General features: G+C 41.4%; 2 protein-coding genes across 2 annotated transcripts; both read left to right on the top strand.

The window, feature by feature from the left end:
• The first annotated feature begins 2,369 nt into the window (after positions 1-2,369).
• On the top strand, positions 2,370-3,839 carry LOC146379179 (lipocalin-like). Its single transcript, XM_084940440.1, has 5 exons — positions 2,370-2,580; positions 2,896-3,035; positions 3,124-3,200; positions 3,301-3,600; positions 3,700-3,839. The coding sequence occupies exons 1-4, from the start codon at positions 2,485-2,487 to the stop codon at positions 3,441-3,443; spliced, it is 456 nt and encodes a 151-aa protein (XP_084796566.1). The 5' UTR covers positions 2,370-2,484; the 3' UTR covers positions 3,444-3,600; positions 3,700-3,839.
• A 10,564-nt stretch (positions 3,840-14,403) lies between these two features.
• LOC146379178 (lipocalin-like) lies at positions 14,404-15,897 on the top strand. The gene is made up of 5 exons (XM_084942542.1): positions 14,404-14,634; positions 14,954-15,093; positions 15,182-15,258; positions 15,359-15,658; positions 15,758-15,897. Exons 1-4 carry the CDS (start codon positions 14,539-14,541, stop codon positions 15,499-15,501), a joined length of 456 nt encoding a protein of 151 aa, XP_084798668.1. The 5' UTR covers positions 14,404-14,538; the 3' UTR covers positions 15,502-15,658; positions 15,758-15,897.
• The last annotated feature ends 1,285 nt before the right edge of the window (positions 15,898-17,182 follow it).

Raw genomic sequence — 17,182 nt, 5'->3', positions numbered from 1 at the left:
CTTCAAGTTTAAAAGAAAATCCTTTTATTTAACACTATCAAGTTGCAGATTTGCTATATTGTATAGTATTAAATTGCAAGTCTGAAATAGGTGAGTTTTAAGGGGCATTCACTCAGGACAAAATAAATTATTTGCTTTCTGTGTCAGACTTGCAAACTTATAAATACTGCAGGGATGCGTGCATGAGTTAATGCTGTAGAGGAGACAATAATCAGGCAACAAACTGCTGCCACAGCCGCTCCTTAAATATCTGGTCTTGACTAAGCTTAAAATATGAGTGCTGAAAACTCCTCTGATGCTATCCAGTGGTATATTCAGTGCACTTCACTATTCCTGTTAATACAACATCTGAAAAGGAAAGAAGTGAAAAGTCATGCTGTCACAGTAAAAGAAGTCCTTCTTCAACTCAGAAAAATCCGCATTTGAACCACATAACAAAAATATTTTAAAGATCTGGCCTCAGATTTATTATTTTAGTGTTTAGAAAGCCCTTCTACACATATGTGAGCAGCTCAGTAATTTTCTTTTCAGTTTCAGGAAAAAATGGTGCTCCCAACTAAGCACAGCGGGGTAAAATAAGCCGAATAACACGCTGTATTGTGGGCTGGTTACGCTGTCAACAGGTAAGCATTTTTCCAGTGATATGGGTGAAGAAAGAAACATGTTTACAGTGGCTTGCAAAAGTATTCGGCCCCCTTGAACTTTTCCACATTTTGTCACATTACAGCCACAAACATGAATCAATTTTATTGGAATTCCACGTGAAAGACCAATACAAAGTGATGTACACGTGAGAAGTGGAATTAAAATCATACATGATTCCAAACATTTTTTTGCAAATAAATAACTGCAAAGTTGGGTGTGCGTAATTATTCAGCCCCCTGAGTCAATACTTTGTAGAACCACCTTTTGCTGCAATTACAGCTGCCAGTCTTTTAGGGTATGTCTCTACCAGCTTTGCACATCTAGAGACTGAAATCTTTGCCCATTCTTCTTTGCAAAACAGCTCCAGCTCAGTCAGATTAGATGGACAGCGTTTGTGAACAGCAGTTTTCAGATCTTGCCACAGACTCTCGATTGGATTTAGATCTGGACTTGGACTGGGCCATTCTAACACATGGATATGTTTTGTGTTAAACCATTCCATTGTTGCCCTGGCTTTATGTTTAGGGTCGTTGTCCTGCTGGAAGGTGAACCTCCGCCCCAGTCTCAAGTCTTTTGCAGACTCCAAGAGGTTTTCTTCCAAGATTGCCATGTATTTGGCTCCATCCAGCTTCCCATCAACTCTGACCAGCTTCCCTGTCCCTGCTGAAGAGAAGCACCCCCAGAGCATGATGCTGCCACCACCGTGTTTGGCAGTGGGGATGGTGTGTTCAGAGTGATGTGCAGTGTTAGTTTTCCACCACACATAGCGTTTTGCATTTTGGCCAAAAAGTTCCATTTTGGTCTCATCTGACCAGAGCACCTTCTTCCACATGTTTGCTGTGTCCCCCACATGGCTTGTGGCAAACTGCAAACGGGACTTCTTGTGGTTTTCTGTTAACAATGGCTTTCTTCTTGCCACTCTTCTACAAAGGCCAACTTTGTGCAGTGCACAACTAATAGTTGTCCTTTGGACAGATTCCCCCACCTGAGCTGTAGATCTCTGCAGCTCGTCCAGAGTCACCATGGGCCTCTTGGCTGCATTTCTGATCAGCGCTCTCCTTGTTCGGCCTGTGAGTTTAGCTGGACGGCCTTGTCTTGGTAGGTTTACAGTTGTGCCATACTCCTTCCATTTCTGAATGATCGCTTGAACAGTGCTCCGTGGGATGTTCAAGGCTTGGGAAATCCTTTTGTAGCCTAAGCCTGCTTTAAATTTCTCAATAACTTTATCCCTGACCTGTCTGGTGTGTTCTTTGGACTTCATGGTGTTGTTGCTCCCAATATTCTCTTGGACAACCTCTGAGGCCGTCACAGAGCAGCTGTATTTGTACTGACATTAGATTACACACAGGTGCACTCTATTAAGTCATTAGCACTCATCAGGCAATGTCTATGGGCAACTGACTGCACTCAGACCAAAGGGGGCTGAATAATTACGCACACCCCACTTTCCAATTATTTATTTGTAAAAAATGTTTGAAATCATGTATGATTTTCGTTCCACTTCTCACGTGTACACCACTTTGTATTGGTCTTTCACGTGGAATTCCAATAAAATTGATTCATGTTTGTGGCTGTAATGTGACAAAATTTGGAAAAGTTCAAGGGACACAGTGGATACAATTCTGCCCCTGCAGGAATAAACTTTGTGGTTATGAAACTGACCAAGTGTTTGCATAAAATGTCACACGTTCAAAGCCGTCACAGAACCTGGGGTTTGTATAAGTGCAGCTGTTGGTGGGGAGATAATCTCACTCTTCTATATAAAGAGTCACCAGGCAGCAACTTCCAGATCTTCATTTGCGATCTCCTCCATCATCATTTCTCCACTTATCAGCAGCTATGGCTTCACTTCGCACCCTTCTGGGAGTGGTACTGTGCTCCCTCATGGTTTCTTCCTCTGAAATCCTACCTCAGGCAGACTTTGATTTACAGGCGGTAAGAATCATTGATAATCATTTTTATTTTACCACCCATCTATTTTCATAACCATGTCTCTATCTTAGGGCCATGGAAAGGGGGTACTGGAGGTTATCTAACAGGGATAAGCAGGGACCCCCCCCCCCAAGACAGTTTAGCAGTCTACACGGGAGGCTAACCTTTGCACAATTTACTTTTATAATGACTTCACCATTTATGTTATGTGGTTATGTTTCACGCTGGATTTTGTGTGATAATACATATTCTGTGTTACAACAAACAGCTCTTGTGCTTCTGTCTAATTCTCAATGCTTTCCATTTGTGTGTCCACAGATGGCAGGTAAGTGGTACCGGACTGGAATTTGCTCTAATGGCCAGTGGTTTGTCAGTCGCAAAGCCAATATGAAGACCGGCACGGCCATCATTACGCCAACTGAAGATGGAGGTCTTGAGTTGTCGTTCTTCAGTCTTACGTGAGTGCGAGAGGACAGACAGAGCAAATATCATTTGAATAGCATTAAAATATTTACACTGGAGATTAATGTGATGTCTTTGCGACAGTAATGATACATGTCAGAAAATGGAGAATTTAGCCAACAAGACCGAGGTGCCTGGAAAATTCACATACAAGAGTCGGCGTGAGTACGCCCACAAAGAGAGGAAACGAATAATTTCCCATCATCATCATCCAGTATTGTTTTTTCACATATTCTCTTCTGCTTTTTTCCTTTTTGTCAGACTGGGGGTATGTGAGTGACATGCTTATGGTTGATGTGAAGTATGATGAGTACGCCCTGACCTATTCCTTCAACACCAGAGGGAATGAAACCTTTGTCATTAACAGACTATTTGGTAAAGTTGCATTTAGCTGTGTTCAGTAAACCGTTTAGCAAAGTTACACCCACTGCAGCAGATTTACATCACGTGGCTTCACAGGACGTAGTTTGGATCTCAGCGATGAGGTGCAGGAGAAGTTCAGGCAGTTCTGCTTGCAGACCGGCATCCTTCCTGAAAATACTGTCCTTCTTCCTAAAAGCGGTACTTTTACATTGGTGGTGAAGTTCTATATAAAAACAGCTTGGAATACAGTGATGTTGTGCACTGATCACCTTACACTTTCCATTTTTCCTTCTACAGAGGAGTGTCCACTTGCCTAACCTTCTGTCCCACCGATCGTCTCACCAGTACTGCATGAAGATCTTACACCATCTGTTATGGAAATGTGCCTGAGCACCATCTTGAGATGTTTTTAACAATAAAAATGCAAACATCGAGAATATTTTTCTTCATTATTCATCCTTTGTATGAAATAAACTGAAGAACACCCATAACAACACAACCAAAATGTATTTTTCCCCCATTCACACACTTTATAGTATTCAAGCAATCAATCAATCAATCAATCAGTTTATTTATAAGCACATTTAAAAACAACAGAGGTTGACCAAAGTGCTATACAAAGCAAAAAGTAAAACAAACACACCTAAAGAGAACAAAACAAAAACTCAGTCACAATTAAAAGCTAGGGAGTAGAAATGTGCTTTCAGACGGGATTTAAAGTGGTGGAGACGTCCTACTTTGAAGAGGCAGACTGTTCCAAAGGGTCAGGCAAACGCTTGGTCTCCTCTGTGCTTTAGGAACAATCAGAAGCAATGTAACAGCTGACTGAAAAGTTCTATTTGCAGTGTTTTTAGTTAAAAGATCAGAGAGCTATGAGGCAGCTAATCCATTTAGAGACTTACAAACAAGCAATAAAATCTTAAAATCAATTCTAGAACATACTGGAAACCAGTGTAAACGAGCCAAGACTGGGGAAATATGGTCACGTTTACGAGTGCCTGTCAAGAGTCGGGCTGCAGCATTCTGAACAAGCTGAAGACGAGAGAGCAGAGAGCATTCGATTGTTAAAAACAAACAGTGGTCACATTATAAGTTAAATGCATATTCAAGCTTTTATTTACATCCGTTTACAATTCACTGAGTTTTATTTTATGTGATTAAATGATCTTAGATCATCCACCTGTAGATGAAGGTCAGAATGACTCCTTGTTTTATCTGCCCATATTGTGGTTTTAGTCAACACACTAAAGGCAATATGCTACCGAGTGCTGACGTCAGAGTACCTCATAGCACAACAGTTGCTTATACACAACACACACACACACACACACACACACACACACACACACACACACACACACACACAATTTTAACAAGTTGTTTCTGTGCTTAAATTTCTTACATTTTTTTCTTCCATTGATTAACCCACTATTTGAAATCAGATATTTTTCACTATTCTTCTTGGTTTATACATGAACTCTCCTTTGAGTACATTTCCTTACAACCAGAATATTATGATTGTTGGACAATCATGTAGTCAGACTCGGGTTTCTTTGTTTTCTGGTCTTCATGAAAGCCAAATCAGAACGTTTTTCCTCAGAAGTAGCTATTCCACTTCTGGGGTGAGCAACCTGTGCTCCCAAAATATCATTTTTGAGCATTTTAGTGGCCAAAAAGAATCTATATAGAGCTGCAAAACAAATCTGAATTTTATTAAAAAAAAAAAAAAAAAAGGTGATACAGCCTGTTAAATATACATGTGTCTTTCAACATTACTAATACTAATACATGAAAAATAATTAATATCTTTTACCACATTTGGCTACTCTACAGTGGGCTATATGATTATTTGGTACTTGGCATGGTGGTAAAGGGCACAAAGATCCACAGCCCATCTGTTCCCTTTTCTTTATGTAGGTTTTCTCTCAGTGCTCTGGTTTCCTTCCACATCCACAGACATATGTGTTAGGTTAACTGGTTATTCTAAACTTGCTCTCTGAGTCAGCCTTGCAGCAGAGCGATCATCCTATCAGGGCGACGTCTCTGCTTTGAAAGGCAGTGCCTCCAACATTCAGCAATAAAAAGAAATTCTGCTGACCATAATGAATCTCAGTTACATCATATTATCAGAAGGCTCAATTTTAGGTGGTCAGGTAGAGAGCATTGAGAGAGTTATACAATTTAACAACTGTCCCAAATGTCTTTATTAACGATTCCAGACATTTTCGCAGTTATTTATTGTCAGAAGATTAGACATGTGACCCTCCAGACAGCTGACAACGACCTGGCTTAATAACAACAACACCAGCTGGTTATAAGCTAACATTTTGCCAGCTAATATTATCACTGAGTCTCCTAAGAAAATCACACTTTCCCTCTGGTAAACAGTGTGATACCCGCACATCATTTGAGGATTTATTCTCTAAGCGTCCAACAATGAAAGTTTTACTAACACCAGCTAACAGAGGCTTACAGTGACAAAAACAGCAGCACTTACCAACAAAAGAAGTTCAGGACAAACTCAGCAACTCAGCTCAGTATCACTGTCATTCGACAGAAATGGCCTTCAGTAACTAACAAAGCTCTATTCAGAGCTCAGGTAAAGAGCAGACTGACAGCCTGCACTCCATATGGATCAACCAGTCACAGTTTTTCGTCCTCCTGCAGCCACCATTGCTAGGATTATGCACTTTAGAGGGGGTAAGACAACAGAACTCAGCTGACTGCAGTCTGTACTCTACTGACATCTAGTGGTGAGATATCACACCAGTGAAAGTTACAACTTTAAACAAAGTTCCAAAAACAAACAAGTGAAACCCTCTCTTGATTGTATACTTTAACAGTAATACACATGTAACCTTCTAAACAGTCCAACAAATATCAGCAAACAGACTGCTTCTGTGCAGTTACAGTCACACAGTGTGCCAGCTAGCTAATCATCCTGACTGACACCCTCATCACCTCTGTGGACTCATTCCGCTTCCTGGGTACCACCATCACCCAGGACCTGAAGTGGGAGCCCACCATCACCTCCGTCATTAAGAAAGCCCAGCAGAGGATGTACTTCCTGAGGCAGCTGAAGAAATTCAACCTGCCAACACGGACGATGATGCAATTCTACACTGCAATCACCGAGTCCATCCTCACCTTCTCCATCACCGTGTGGTACGCTGGAGCCACTATCAGGGACAAACAGAGACTGCAGCGTGTTGTGCGCTCTGCTGAGAAGGTGATTGGCTGCAGACTCCCATCTCTGCAGGACCTGTACACCTCCAGGACACTGGGGCGTGCAGCTCGGATCTCAGCTGACCCTTCTCACCTTGGACACAGTCTGTTTGACCTGCTCCCCTCAGGCAGGAGGCTCCGGTCCATTCGCACCAGAACCTCTCGCCATAAGAACAGTTTCTTCCCCTCTGCTGTTGGACACATGAACAATAACCGTATGACTGTTCCCACCACTAACACATGACCCTACGCTATGTTCACTGCATCATTCCATGTTTGGCACTGATCACCACCTGCACTCATGTATATATCTATCTACTTAGCACTTTTAATTCTTATTCTTATTTTTTTTTTCTCATGTCTATTTAAGCGTTATTTATGACAGTATGTTTGCACTAAGCACCGCAGCAATTTCCTAATGTTGTAAACCTGCTCAACATTTGGCAATAAAACCCTTTCTGATTCTGATTCTGATTCTAAATGTACATTTGTAGTATTACCGAGGGAGAGAAAAGACTATGAGATAACATCACTCAGAGATGGAGAATGATGTAGGAAACACAGGACAGGAGCGGAAGAGGAGGGACTATTTTTAAAAGAAAAGGACTGCGCGGTGGGATCTGTTCAACTGGAAATTTTGTCAGGGTCCTGGGTCTGGGCGGCCCAGGATCCCTGGGCAGTCATGGACTGGTGACATTATATGTATTTTTGGTGTTGCTGCTGCTCTTTCTCCGTGCTTGTGTGTGTGTGTGTGTGTGTGTGTATGAACACTGGTTTGCAGGCGCCTTCGGGCCTGGTGATCATTGCTTGAGACTTCACGTTAATCATCCAGTTTAGGTTTTGTCGTTAAGTGCATGCCTGCCATTGTTTAGTGTCCTGACAGCTGCCGCTATTGTTTCCCGCAGGAGGAGCGTGGAAGGCCTGAAGAGCAGCGAGCACCGGGAGTGCAGACACGGGAGCAGAGAGCACTAGGAGGACACGACACGGGAGTCTGGGGAAAACACGGGGATTTATTGTTGTTTTGTACTGTTCGCACACAGAGTACCGCGCCTGGGTCCTCCTTCCCTACACCCCCCACGGTCTGCCATGCCAAACCGTGACAAATTTAAAGCTTACTTTCTTTTTTTTTTTTAATTGATAGATGTCGAGTGGATCGACAGATTGATGATTTGTTGTTGTTGTTGTACACTGCACTGCACTCTTGAAGAAGATGTGTTCAGATTTACACAAGCTAACGCGTTTTTTTTGTTGTTGTTTTTGGACAAATTGTTTCAGAGCTGGGTTACATCAGGGGGAACAGACATCTCATTTAAATGTAATGTCTCATTTTTCCAAGTGTGTAAGGAAAGTCATCCATCTACAATATAATCAGCAAGCACATGGAGCTATTTGAAGCTTTGTGAAATCATTAGAATTAGAAGTTTGTATTTCTTGTATTAATATTATTTTAATATCACATTTATATAGCGGATGGAGGTTCAGTTAGTTCTGTAGTTTGTACTGCTTCAGAGGAGTGCTCAGCTGCCCAGTCTTCTGTCCCAGTGGTCATGTCACAGAGGACCACTTCCACTCGCATCCATAACCTGCAACAGTTTTCCTTTTAATTCATTATCTGTGGTCTTTCAAACATTAAGAATTAATTAATTAAATGTCCCAAACAATATTCATCACTTTGCTTCTATCTGCCTGCAATTATAGCCACCTACCATGTACCGGATCTTTATTACAGCTGGCTAATAAAAAGTGTTAAGGATAAAGCATCTGTCTGCACTTTTCCCTCTAAGCTGCGCACTGCTGACACGGTCTCCGCGCACACAAAATCTGCACTGCGCACAAAACCCCCCAAAACAAAACAGAAAAAAATCAAACCTGGAATTAAAATAAATACATAACAATTGATTCTGTGCTGTTTTGGAGTGTGAGTCAGTGAGTGACCGGTAACTGGCTGCTCCAGCCAACGATGCCACTCACATTCATATAAACGTTAATCAGTGTCGTTGACGGGTTATGACGGCGTCCTTATGTGCCGATCCCGGTGTTTTAGTTAGTAAAGCGGTGTGGCTGATGTGGAGTGGCTGAGTGAAGACACGCTAATGACAACGTGTACAAACATTGGAGATGTGAGCAGGACAGACAGACAAATTAAGGTGAAGTTTAAGTTCTCAGTCAGATTTGTGCTTATCCAGTGCCATTTATTTCCAATTCTTATTTGTGGATATTGATCATTAAATACTGACACTAGTTTATAAGTAGTGGAAATGCAAATAATCGTGTCATTATCAGTGATGGGAATAACGGCCGTTACTTTTTTCAGTAACTAGTAATCTGATTAATTACTGTTTCTATATTTCTATTGTTACATGGCTATTACTAAGAAGAAAATGCGGTGTGGACTCATTAATATTTTTCAACACACAGATGGTTGAATCTGTCTTCAGTTTACCGGGAGTTGGAGCCGGGGGGCAATCGTACAAGTGCTGCTTAGGTGGATTCACCTCTGTTTGCACCATTTAGTTATGAGCTGTTGCATCTGTGGATGCCAAAGAGAAAACTTCCCACTGGATACTGAGCTGACTATACCTGTCTTCCGTGTGTAGCACAAACGTTTACTAGTGTAAGGCTGTAGAATTTCAATTTACAAAGTCAGTTACCAAAACTGTTAATACTTCCATGAACCATTGAGCAAGGCATATTACTTGATAGATGCTATTAGGAATGCTTTCAAAAGGCATCAACAGCACAGATACAGTAGATATCATTCACAGAACAATGTTTTCAAGCAGCATGTAAACATTTTTATTTCTGCTGTTAGATTGTTCTAATTTGACATTTTTACATGTTTTAAATGAGACAAAATTACAGGTTCAGACAACAGATGTTTTGGTTAATCCAATTTTTTATTTTTATGGGTAAGATGTTATAATACCCTGGTTCACTCTGTGACTTACTTTGTCTCCTATAAATCTTCTTTAATTCAGTTCAATTCAATTCAACAGTATTTACATACAAATGAATTGAACTGAACTGAATTAAAGAAAAAACCCAACAATCCCCTATGAGCAAGCACTTGGCGACAGTGGGGAGGAAAAACTACCTTTAAAAAGGTAGAAACCTCCGGCAGAACCAGGCTCAGGGAGGGGCGGCCATCTGCCGCGACCGGTTGGGAGGGGTGGAGCCGATGACAAATGTATACACAACTAAATATTAAAGCAAATATGCTTTAAAATTTATGTTTAGGGAGTTGAAGTAACTGTTAATATTTAGTTGTATATAACTTTGATTTTATAGGAGACAGAGTTGAAGTCACTTAAGTGAACAGTCTCAGAAACCAGTTGCGCTTCTTTTTCTTTTTTGGCTTTTCTCTCTGCATGTTGTCATCTCGGGCCTCTGGATTTTCTGGTTTGGTAGTACTGGCCTCCTCTTTTTCTTGCTTATTCTCCTGGAGTGTCTCGACTTGGGCTGGAGAATTTTCTGCTTTGTTAACCCTGGTCTCTTTTTGATCTATGGTCTCTTTTTTGGCTGGAGAATGATCCTGATTGCCAACGTTGGACTCAGGTTCTTCCTTTTTTATTGTCTCTTGCAGAGACCGCAAAGACTCCTGAAGAATGATCTTTTCATCTTCTGTTTTCTTGAGTTGTTTGCGGATTGTTGCGTTCTCCTGGTTTTTCCTCGTTACAATCTCCAGGTAGAAAGCTCTGGTTTTTTCCAGCTCTTCTTTTAAGTTTTGGACCTCCAAATTATTTGCCTCACAAACAGCCTCACTGAGGCAGAATTTGACTATGAGCTCAGCGAACTCACAGGAGGCTCTTTCTTCCTGTTCTTTACGTTTTGCAACTTCCTCTTCTAGGTTTTTCTGTGTTTTGAGGAGCTGCTCGCGGAGTTGTTCGATCTCTTCCTGCTGTTTTTTACATTGGACCTCCAACTCAGCTTCCCGAACAGTTTTCACCTCTGCAGAGTCTGTGTGCGGAGCTTCTGTAGTTTGTGTTGAAGCGTCCACACTCAGCTCTGCAGCTGTGACAGCTGTGTTGCTGTTTTGAACAGGAGCCTCAGGCACATCAGGGGTGAGATTCTCCTCGGGTCTGCTTCTGTGAGCCTGTTCCAGTTGTTTTTTGAGCTCAAGAATTTTTTTCTCAGCATTTCCTCTGCAGCACTGTAGCTTCAGGCGAAGCCAATTGTTTTGTGTTTTAGCCGCAGAGGCTTTGTGGTTCGCGGCTGTCATATTGTAGAGATTGGTTTTACTCATGTGCTGAGCCTCCTGCAGGTGGAATCTCAGTGCAGCCATTTCATCGGTCTCACTATGTGGACGTTTGCCATCATTTGGCATTAAGTGAGGATTAGGCTGTGGTTGAGATGGTCCATCATTGGTTCTAAAGTCAGGCTGATGATGCACAGGCCCTCGGTTCGGTAAAAAATGTGGCTTGTACCAGTGCTGCCCAGGCCCATTATTGGGGTTAAAGTGGGGATTGGGCTGATGTGGCACAGGCCCTCGGTTCGGTAAAAAGTGTGGCTTGTACCAATGCTGCCCAGGCCCATTATTGGGGTTAAAGTGGGGATTGGGCTGATGTGGCACAGGCCCTCGGTTCGGTAAAAAGTGTGGATTGTAGCAATGCTGCCCAGGCCCATTATTGGGGTTAAAGTGGGGATTGGGCTGATGTGGCCCATGCCCTCGATTGGGTCCAGGGTTTCTGGCTCTGGGGTTTGCATTTTTTTGCTTTTTATTCTTATTTTCACCCTTTGGTTTGGCAGATGAAGTCACCTCATTTGGTGCCCGGTTTTTCCCTCTTTGCTTTGGGTTTGGCTGCTTCGCTTTTGTGTTAGGGCGAACAGCGGCCGATGAGGTTCCTTCCTGGGGATCAACGTTTTGCTGCATACTCTGCATTCTTCTTGTCTTTGCTCTTACAATGTACAATGAAGATTTTTTTCTATTTGATCAGGGTTTGGACTTGTTTTCGTTGCATACACTGAACGTTTCAAATCGTTTTCCTAAAGGTTGGCTCGTGGTGTGTTCCTAAAGAGTCGCACAGTTCTGAGACATACTGAGAGCACGCTGTGGTCCTATTTAAGGACTTTTGAGATGTCACGTGCTCCTTTGATCTGATAGAGCAAATTGAGTGTGATGTCATCTGCTTAGAATGTAGAATGTGATGTCATTAACTTAGCAGAGAATCGTGTTTTTCTTTGAAATAGAATTCTACCAAACTTAAATTAAAAACTTTAATTTTGTACAAGATGTTAAATTCCCAATCTAAAGGCCAAATCTATCCGAGAACTTCGGGAGAAGATTACACAAATAACTCAGAAGCTTCAATAAATGTTTCTGCATCAACATGTTTTCCATATACATCTTTAAAAATATTTTCTATTCGCCTAAACAAATTTGATTTATATTAATTTCTGTCCTAATGGAAAAAGGAACGATTTTCAAAGCTTCAAGTTTAAAAGAAAATCCTTTTATTTAACACTATCAAGTTGCAGATTTGCTATATTGTATAGTATTAAATTGCAAGTCTGAAATAGGTGAGTTTTAAGGGGCATTCACTCAGGACAAAATAAATTATTTGCTTTCTGTGTCAGACTTGCAAACTTATAAATACTGCAGGGATGCGTGCATGAGTTAATGCTGTAGAGGAGACAATAATCAGGCAACAAACTGCTGCCACAGCCGCTCCTTAAATATCTGGTCTTGACTAAGCTTAAAATATGAGTGCTGAAAACTCCTCTGATGCTATCCAGTGGTATATTCAGTGCACTTCACTATTCCTGTTAATACAACATCTGAAAAGGAAAGAAGTGAAAAGTCATGCTGTCACAGTAAAAGAAGTCCTTCTTCAACTCAGAAAAATCCGCATTTGAACCACATAACAAAAATATTTTAAAGATCTGGCCTCAGATTTATTATTTTAGTGTTTAGAAAGCCCTTCTACACATATGTGAGCAGCTCAGTAATTTTCTTTTCAGTTTCAGGAAAAAATGGTGCTCCCAACTAAGCACAGCGGGGTAAAATAAGCCGAATAACACGCTGTATTGTGGGCTGGTTACGCTGTCAACAGGTAAGCATTTTTCCAGTGATATGGGTGAAGAAAGAAACATGTTTACAGTGGCTTGCAAAAGTATTCGGCCCCCTTGAACTTTTCCACATTTTGTCACATTACAGCCACAAACATGAATCAATTTTATTGGAATTCCACGTGAAAGACCAATACAAAGTGATGTACACGTGAGAAGTGGAATTAAAATCACACATGATTCCAAACATTTTTTTGCAAATAAATAACTGCAAAGTTGGGTGTGCGTAATTATTCAGCCCCCTGAGTCAATACTTTGTAGAACCACCTTTTGCTGCAATTACAGCTGCCAGTCTTTTAGGGTATGTCTCTACCAGCTTTGCACATCTAGAGACTGAAATCTTTGCCCATTCTTCTTTGCAAAACAGCTCCAGCTCAGTCAGATTAGATGGACAGCGTTTGTGAACAGCAGTTTTCAGATCTTGCCACAGACTCTCGATTGGATTTAGATCTGGACTTGGACTGGGCCATTCTAACACATGGATATGTTTTGTGTTAAACCATTCCATTGTTGCCCTGGCTTTATGTTTAGGGTCGTTGTCCTGCTGGAAGGTGAACCTCCGCCCCAGTCTCAAGTCTTTTGCAGACTCCAAGAGGTTTTCTTCCAAGATTGCCATGTATTTGGCTCCATCCAGCTTCCCATCAACTCTGACCAGCTTCCCTGTCCCTGCTGAAGAGAAGCACCCCCAGAGCATGATGCTGCCACCACCATGTTTGGCAGTGGGGATGGTGTGTTCAGAGTGATGTGCAGTGTTAGTTTTCCACCACACATAGCGTTTTGCATTTTGGCCAAAAAGTTCCATTTTGGTCTCATCTGACCAGAGCACCTTCTTCCACATGTTTGCTGTGTCCCCCACATGGCTTGTGGCAAACTGCAAACGGGACTTCTTGTGGTTTTCTGTTAACAATGGCTTTCTTCTTGCCACTCTTCTACAAAGGCCAACTTTGTGCAGTGCACAACTAATAGTTGTCCTTTGGACAGATTCCCCCACCTGAGCTGTAGATCTCTGCAGCTCGTCCAGAGTCACCATGGGCCTCTTGGCTGCATTTCTGATCAGCGCTCTCCTTGTTCGGCCTGTGAGTTTAGCTGGACGGCCTTGTCTTGGTAGGTTTACAGTTGTGCCATACTCCTTCCATTTCTGAATGATCGCTTGAACAGTGCTCCGTGGGATGTTCAAGGCTTGGGAAATCCTTTTGTAGCCTAAGCCTGCTTTAAATTTCTCAATAACTTTATCCCTGACCTGTCTGGTGTGTTCTTTGGACTTCATGGTGTTGTTGCTCCCAATATTCTCTTGGACAACCTCTGAGGCCGTCACAGAGCAGCTGTATTTGTACTGACATTAGATTACACACAGGTGCACTCTATTAAGTCATTAGCACTCATCAGGCAATGTCTATGGGCAACTGACTGCACTCAGACCAAAGGGGGCTGAATAATTACGCACACCCCACTTTCCAATTATTTATTTGTAAAAAATGTTTGAAATCATGTATGATTTTCGTTCCACTTCTCACGTGTACACCACTTTGTATTGGTCTTTCACGTGGAATTCCAATAAAATTGATTCATGTTTGTGGCTGTAATGTGACAAAATTTGGAAAAGTTCAAGGGACACAGTGGATACAATTCTGCCCCTGCAGGAATAAACTTTGTGGTTATGAAACTGACCAAGTGTTTGCATAAAATGTCACACGTTCAAAGCTGTCACAGAACCTGGGGTTTGTATAAGTGCAGCTGTTGGTGGGGAGATAATCTCACTCTTCTATATAAAGAGTCACCAGGCAGCAACTTCCAGATCTTCATTTGTGATCTCCTCCATCATCATTTCTCCACTTATCAGCAGCTATGGCTTCACTTCGCACCCTTCTGGGAGTGGTACTGTGCTCCCTCATGGTTTCTTCCTCTGAAATCCTACCTCAGGCAGACTTTGATTTACAGGCGGTAAGAATCATTGATAATCATTTTTATTTTACCACCCATCTATTTTCATAACCATGTCTCTATCTTAGGGCCATGGAAAGGGGGTACTGGAGGTTATCTAACAGGGATAAGCAGGGACCCCCCCCCCCCCCCAAGACAGTTTAGCAGTCTACACGGGAGGCTAACCTTTGCACAATTTACTTTTATAATGACTTCACCATTTATGTTATGTGGTTATGTTTCACGCTGGATTTTGTGTGATAATACATATTCTGTGTTACAACAAACAGCTCTTGTGCTTCTGTCTAATTCTCAATGCTTTCCATTTGTGTGTCCACAGATGGCAGGTAAGTGGTACCGGACTGGAATTTGCTCTAATGGCCAGTGGTTTGTCAGTCGCAAAGCCAATATGAAGACCGGCACGGCCATCATTACGCCAACTGAAGATGGAGGTCTTGAGTTGTCGTTCTTCAGTCTTACGTGAGTGCGAGAGGACAGACAGAGCAAATATCATTTGAATAGCATTAAAATATTTACACTGGAGATTAATGTGATGTCTTTGCGACAGTAATGATACATGTCAGAAAATGGAGAATTTAGCCAACAAGACCGAGGTGCCTGGAAAATTCACATACAAGAGTCGGCGTGAGTACGCCCACAAAGAGAGGAAACGAATAATTTCCCATCATCATCATCCAGTATTGTTTTTTCACATATTCTCTTCTGCTTTTTTCCTTTTTGTCAGACTGGGGGTATGTGAGTGACATGCTTATGGTTGATGTGAAGTATGATGAGTACGCCCTGACCTATTCCTTCAACACCAGAGGGAATGAAACCTTTGTCATTAACAGACTATTTGGTAAAGTTGCATTTAGCTGTGTTCAGTAAACCGTTTAGCAAAGTTACACCCACTGCAGCAGATTTACATCACGTGGCTTCACAGGACGTAGTTTGGATCTCAGCGATGAGGTGCAGGAGAAGTTCAGGCAGTTCTGCTTGCAGACCGGCATCCTTCCTGAAAATACTGTCCTTCTTCCTAAAAGCGGTACTTTTACATTGGTGGTGAAGTTCTATATAAAAACAGCTTGGAATACAGTGATGTTGTGCACTGATCACCTTACACTTTCCATTTTTCCTTCTACAGAGGAGTGTCCACTTGCCTAACCTTCTGTCCCACCGATCGTCTCACCAGTACTGCATGAAGATCTTACACCATCTGTTATGGAAATGTGCCTGAGCACCATCTTGAGATGTTTTTAACAATAAAAATGCAAACATCGAGAATATTTTTCTTCATTATTCATCCTTTGTATGAAATAAACTGAAGAACACCCATAACAACACAACCAAAATGTATTTTTCCCCCATTCACACACTTTATAGTATTCAAGCAATCAATCAATCAATCAATCAGTTTATTTATAAGCACATTTAAAAACAACAGAGGTTGACCAAAGTGCTATACAAAGCAAAAAGTAAAACAAACACACCTAAAGAGAACAAAACAAAAACTCAGTCACAATTAAAAGCTAGGGAGTAGAAATGTGCTTTCAGACGGGATTTAAAGTGGTGGAGACGTCCTACTTTGAAGAGGCAGACTGTTCCAAAGGGTCAGGCAAACGCTTGGTCTCCTCTGTGCTTTAGGAACAATCAGAAGCAATGTAACAGCTGACTGAAAAGTTCTATTTGCAGTGTTTTTAGTTAAAAGATCAGAGAGCTATGAGGCAGCTAATCCATTTAGAGACTTACAAACAAGCAATAAAATCTTAAAATCAATTCTAGAACATACTGGAAACCAGTGTAAACGAGCCAAGACTGGGGAAATATGGTCACGTTTACGAGTGCCTGTCAAGAGTCGGGCTGCAGCATTCTGAACAAGCTGAAGACGAGAGAGCAGAGAGCATTCGATTGTTAAAAACAAACAGTGGTCACATTATAAGTTAAATGCATATTCAAGCTTTTATTTACATCCGTTTACAATTCACTGAGTTTTATTTTATGTGATTAAATGATCTTAGATCATCCACCTGTAGATGAAGGTCAGAATGACTCCTTGTTTTATCTGCCCATATTGTGGTTTTAGTCAACACACTAAAGGCAATATGCTACCGAGTGGTGACGTCAGAGTACCTCATAGCACAACAGTTGCTTATACAAACACACACACACACACACACACACACACACACACAATTTTAACAAGTTGTTTCTGTGCTTAAATTTCTTACATTTTTTTCTTCCATTGATTAACCCACTATTTGAAATCAGATATTTTTCACTATTCTTCTTGGTTTATACATGAACTCTCCTTTGAGTACATTTCCTTACAACCAGAATATTATGATTGTTGGACAATCATGTAGTCAGACTCGGGTTTCTTTGTTTTCTGGTCTTCATGAAAGCCAAATCAGAACGTTTTTCCTCAGAAGTAGCTATTCCACTTCTGGGGTGAGCAACCTGTGCTCCCAAAATATCATTTTTGAGCATTTTAGTGGCCAAAAAGAATCTATATAGAGCTGCAAAACAAATCTGAATTTTATTAAAAAAAAAAAAAAAAAAGGTGATACAG

The sequence above is a fragment of the Perissodus microlepis genome, chromosome 10 (genome assembly GCF_051167445.1).
Source record: "Perissodus microlepis isolate ML-2025 ecotype Zambia chromosome 10, ASM5116744v1, whole genome shotgun sequence".
Lineage (NCBI taxonomy): Eukaryota > Metazoa > Chordata > Actinopteri > Cichliformes > Cichlidae > Perissodus > Perissodus microlepis.
Note: the sequence above shows the minus strand (reverse complement) of the source record. Positions and strands in the feature narration are given on the sequence as shown.

Excerpts from the sequence above, each read along its gene's own strand:
- LOC146379179 (XM_084940440.1), top strand. The coding sequence starts at position 2,485 with ATGGCTTCACTTCGCACCCTTCTGGGAGTGGTACTGTGCTCCCTCATG. Across the intron at positions 3,036-3,123 it reads TTGTCGTTCTTCAGTCTTAC|TAATGATACATGTCAGAAAA; the intron begins GTGAGTGCGAGA and ends TCTTTGCGACAG. Across the intron at positions 3,201-3,300 it reads ATTCACATACAAGAGTCGGC|ACTGGGGGTATGTGAGTGAC; the intron begins GTGAGTACGCCC and ends CCTTTTTGTCAG.
- LOC146379178 (XM_084942542.1), top strand. The coding sequence starts at position 14,539 with ATGGCTTCACTTCGCACCCTTCTGGGAGTGGTACTGTGCTCCCTCATG. Across the intron at positions 15,094-15,181 it reads TTGTCGTTCTTCAGTCTTAC|TAATGATACATGTCAGAAAA; the intron begins GTGAGTGCGAGA and ends TCTTTGCGACAG. Across the intron at positions 15,259-15,358 it reads ATTCACATACAAGAGTCGGC|ACTGGGGGTATGTGAGTGAC; the intron begins GTGAGTACGCCC and ends CCTTTTTGTCAG.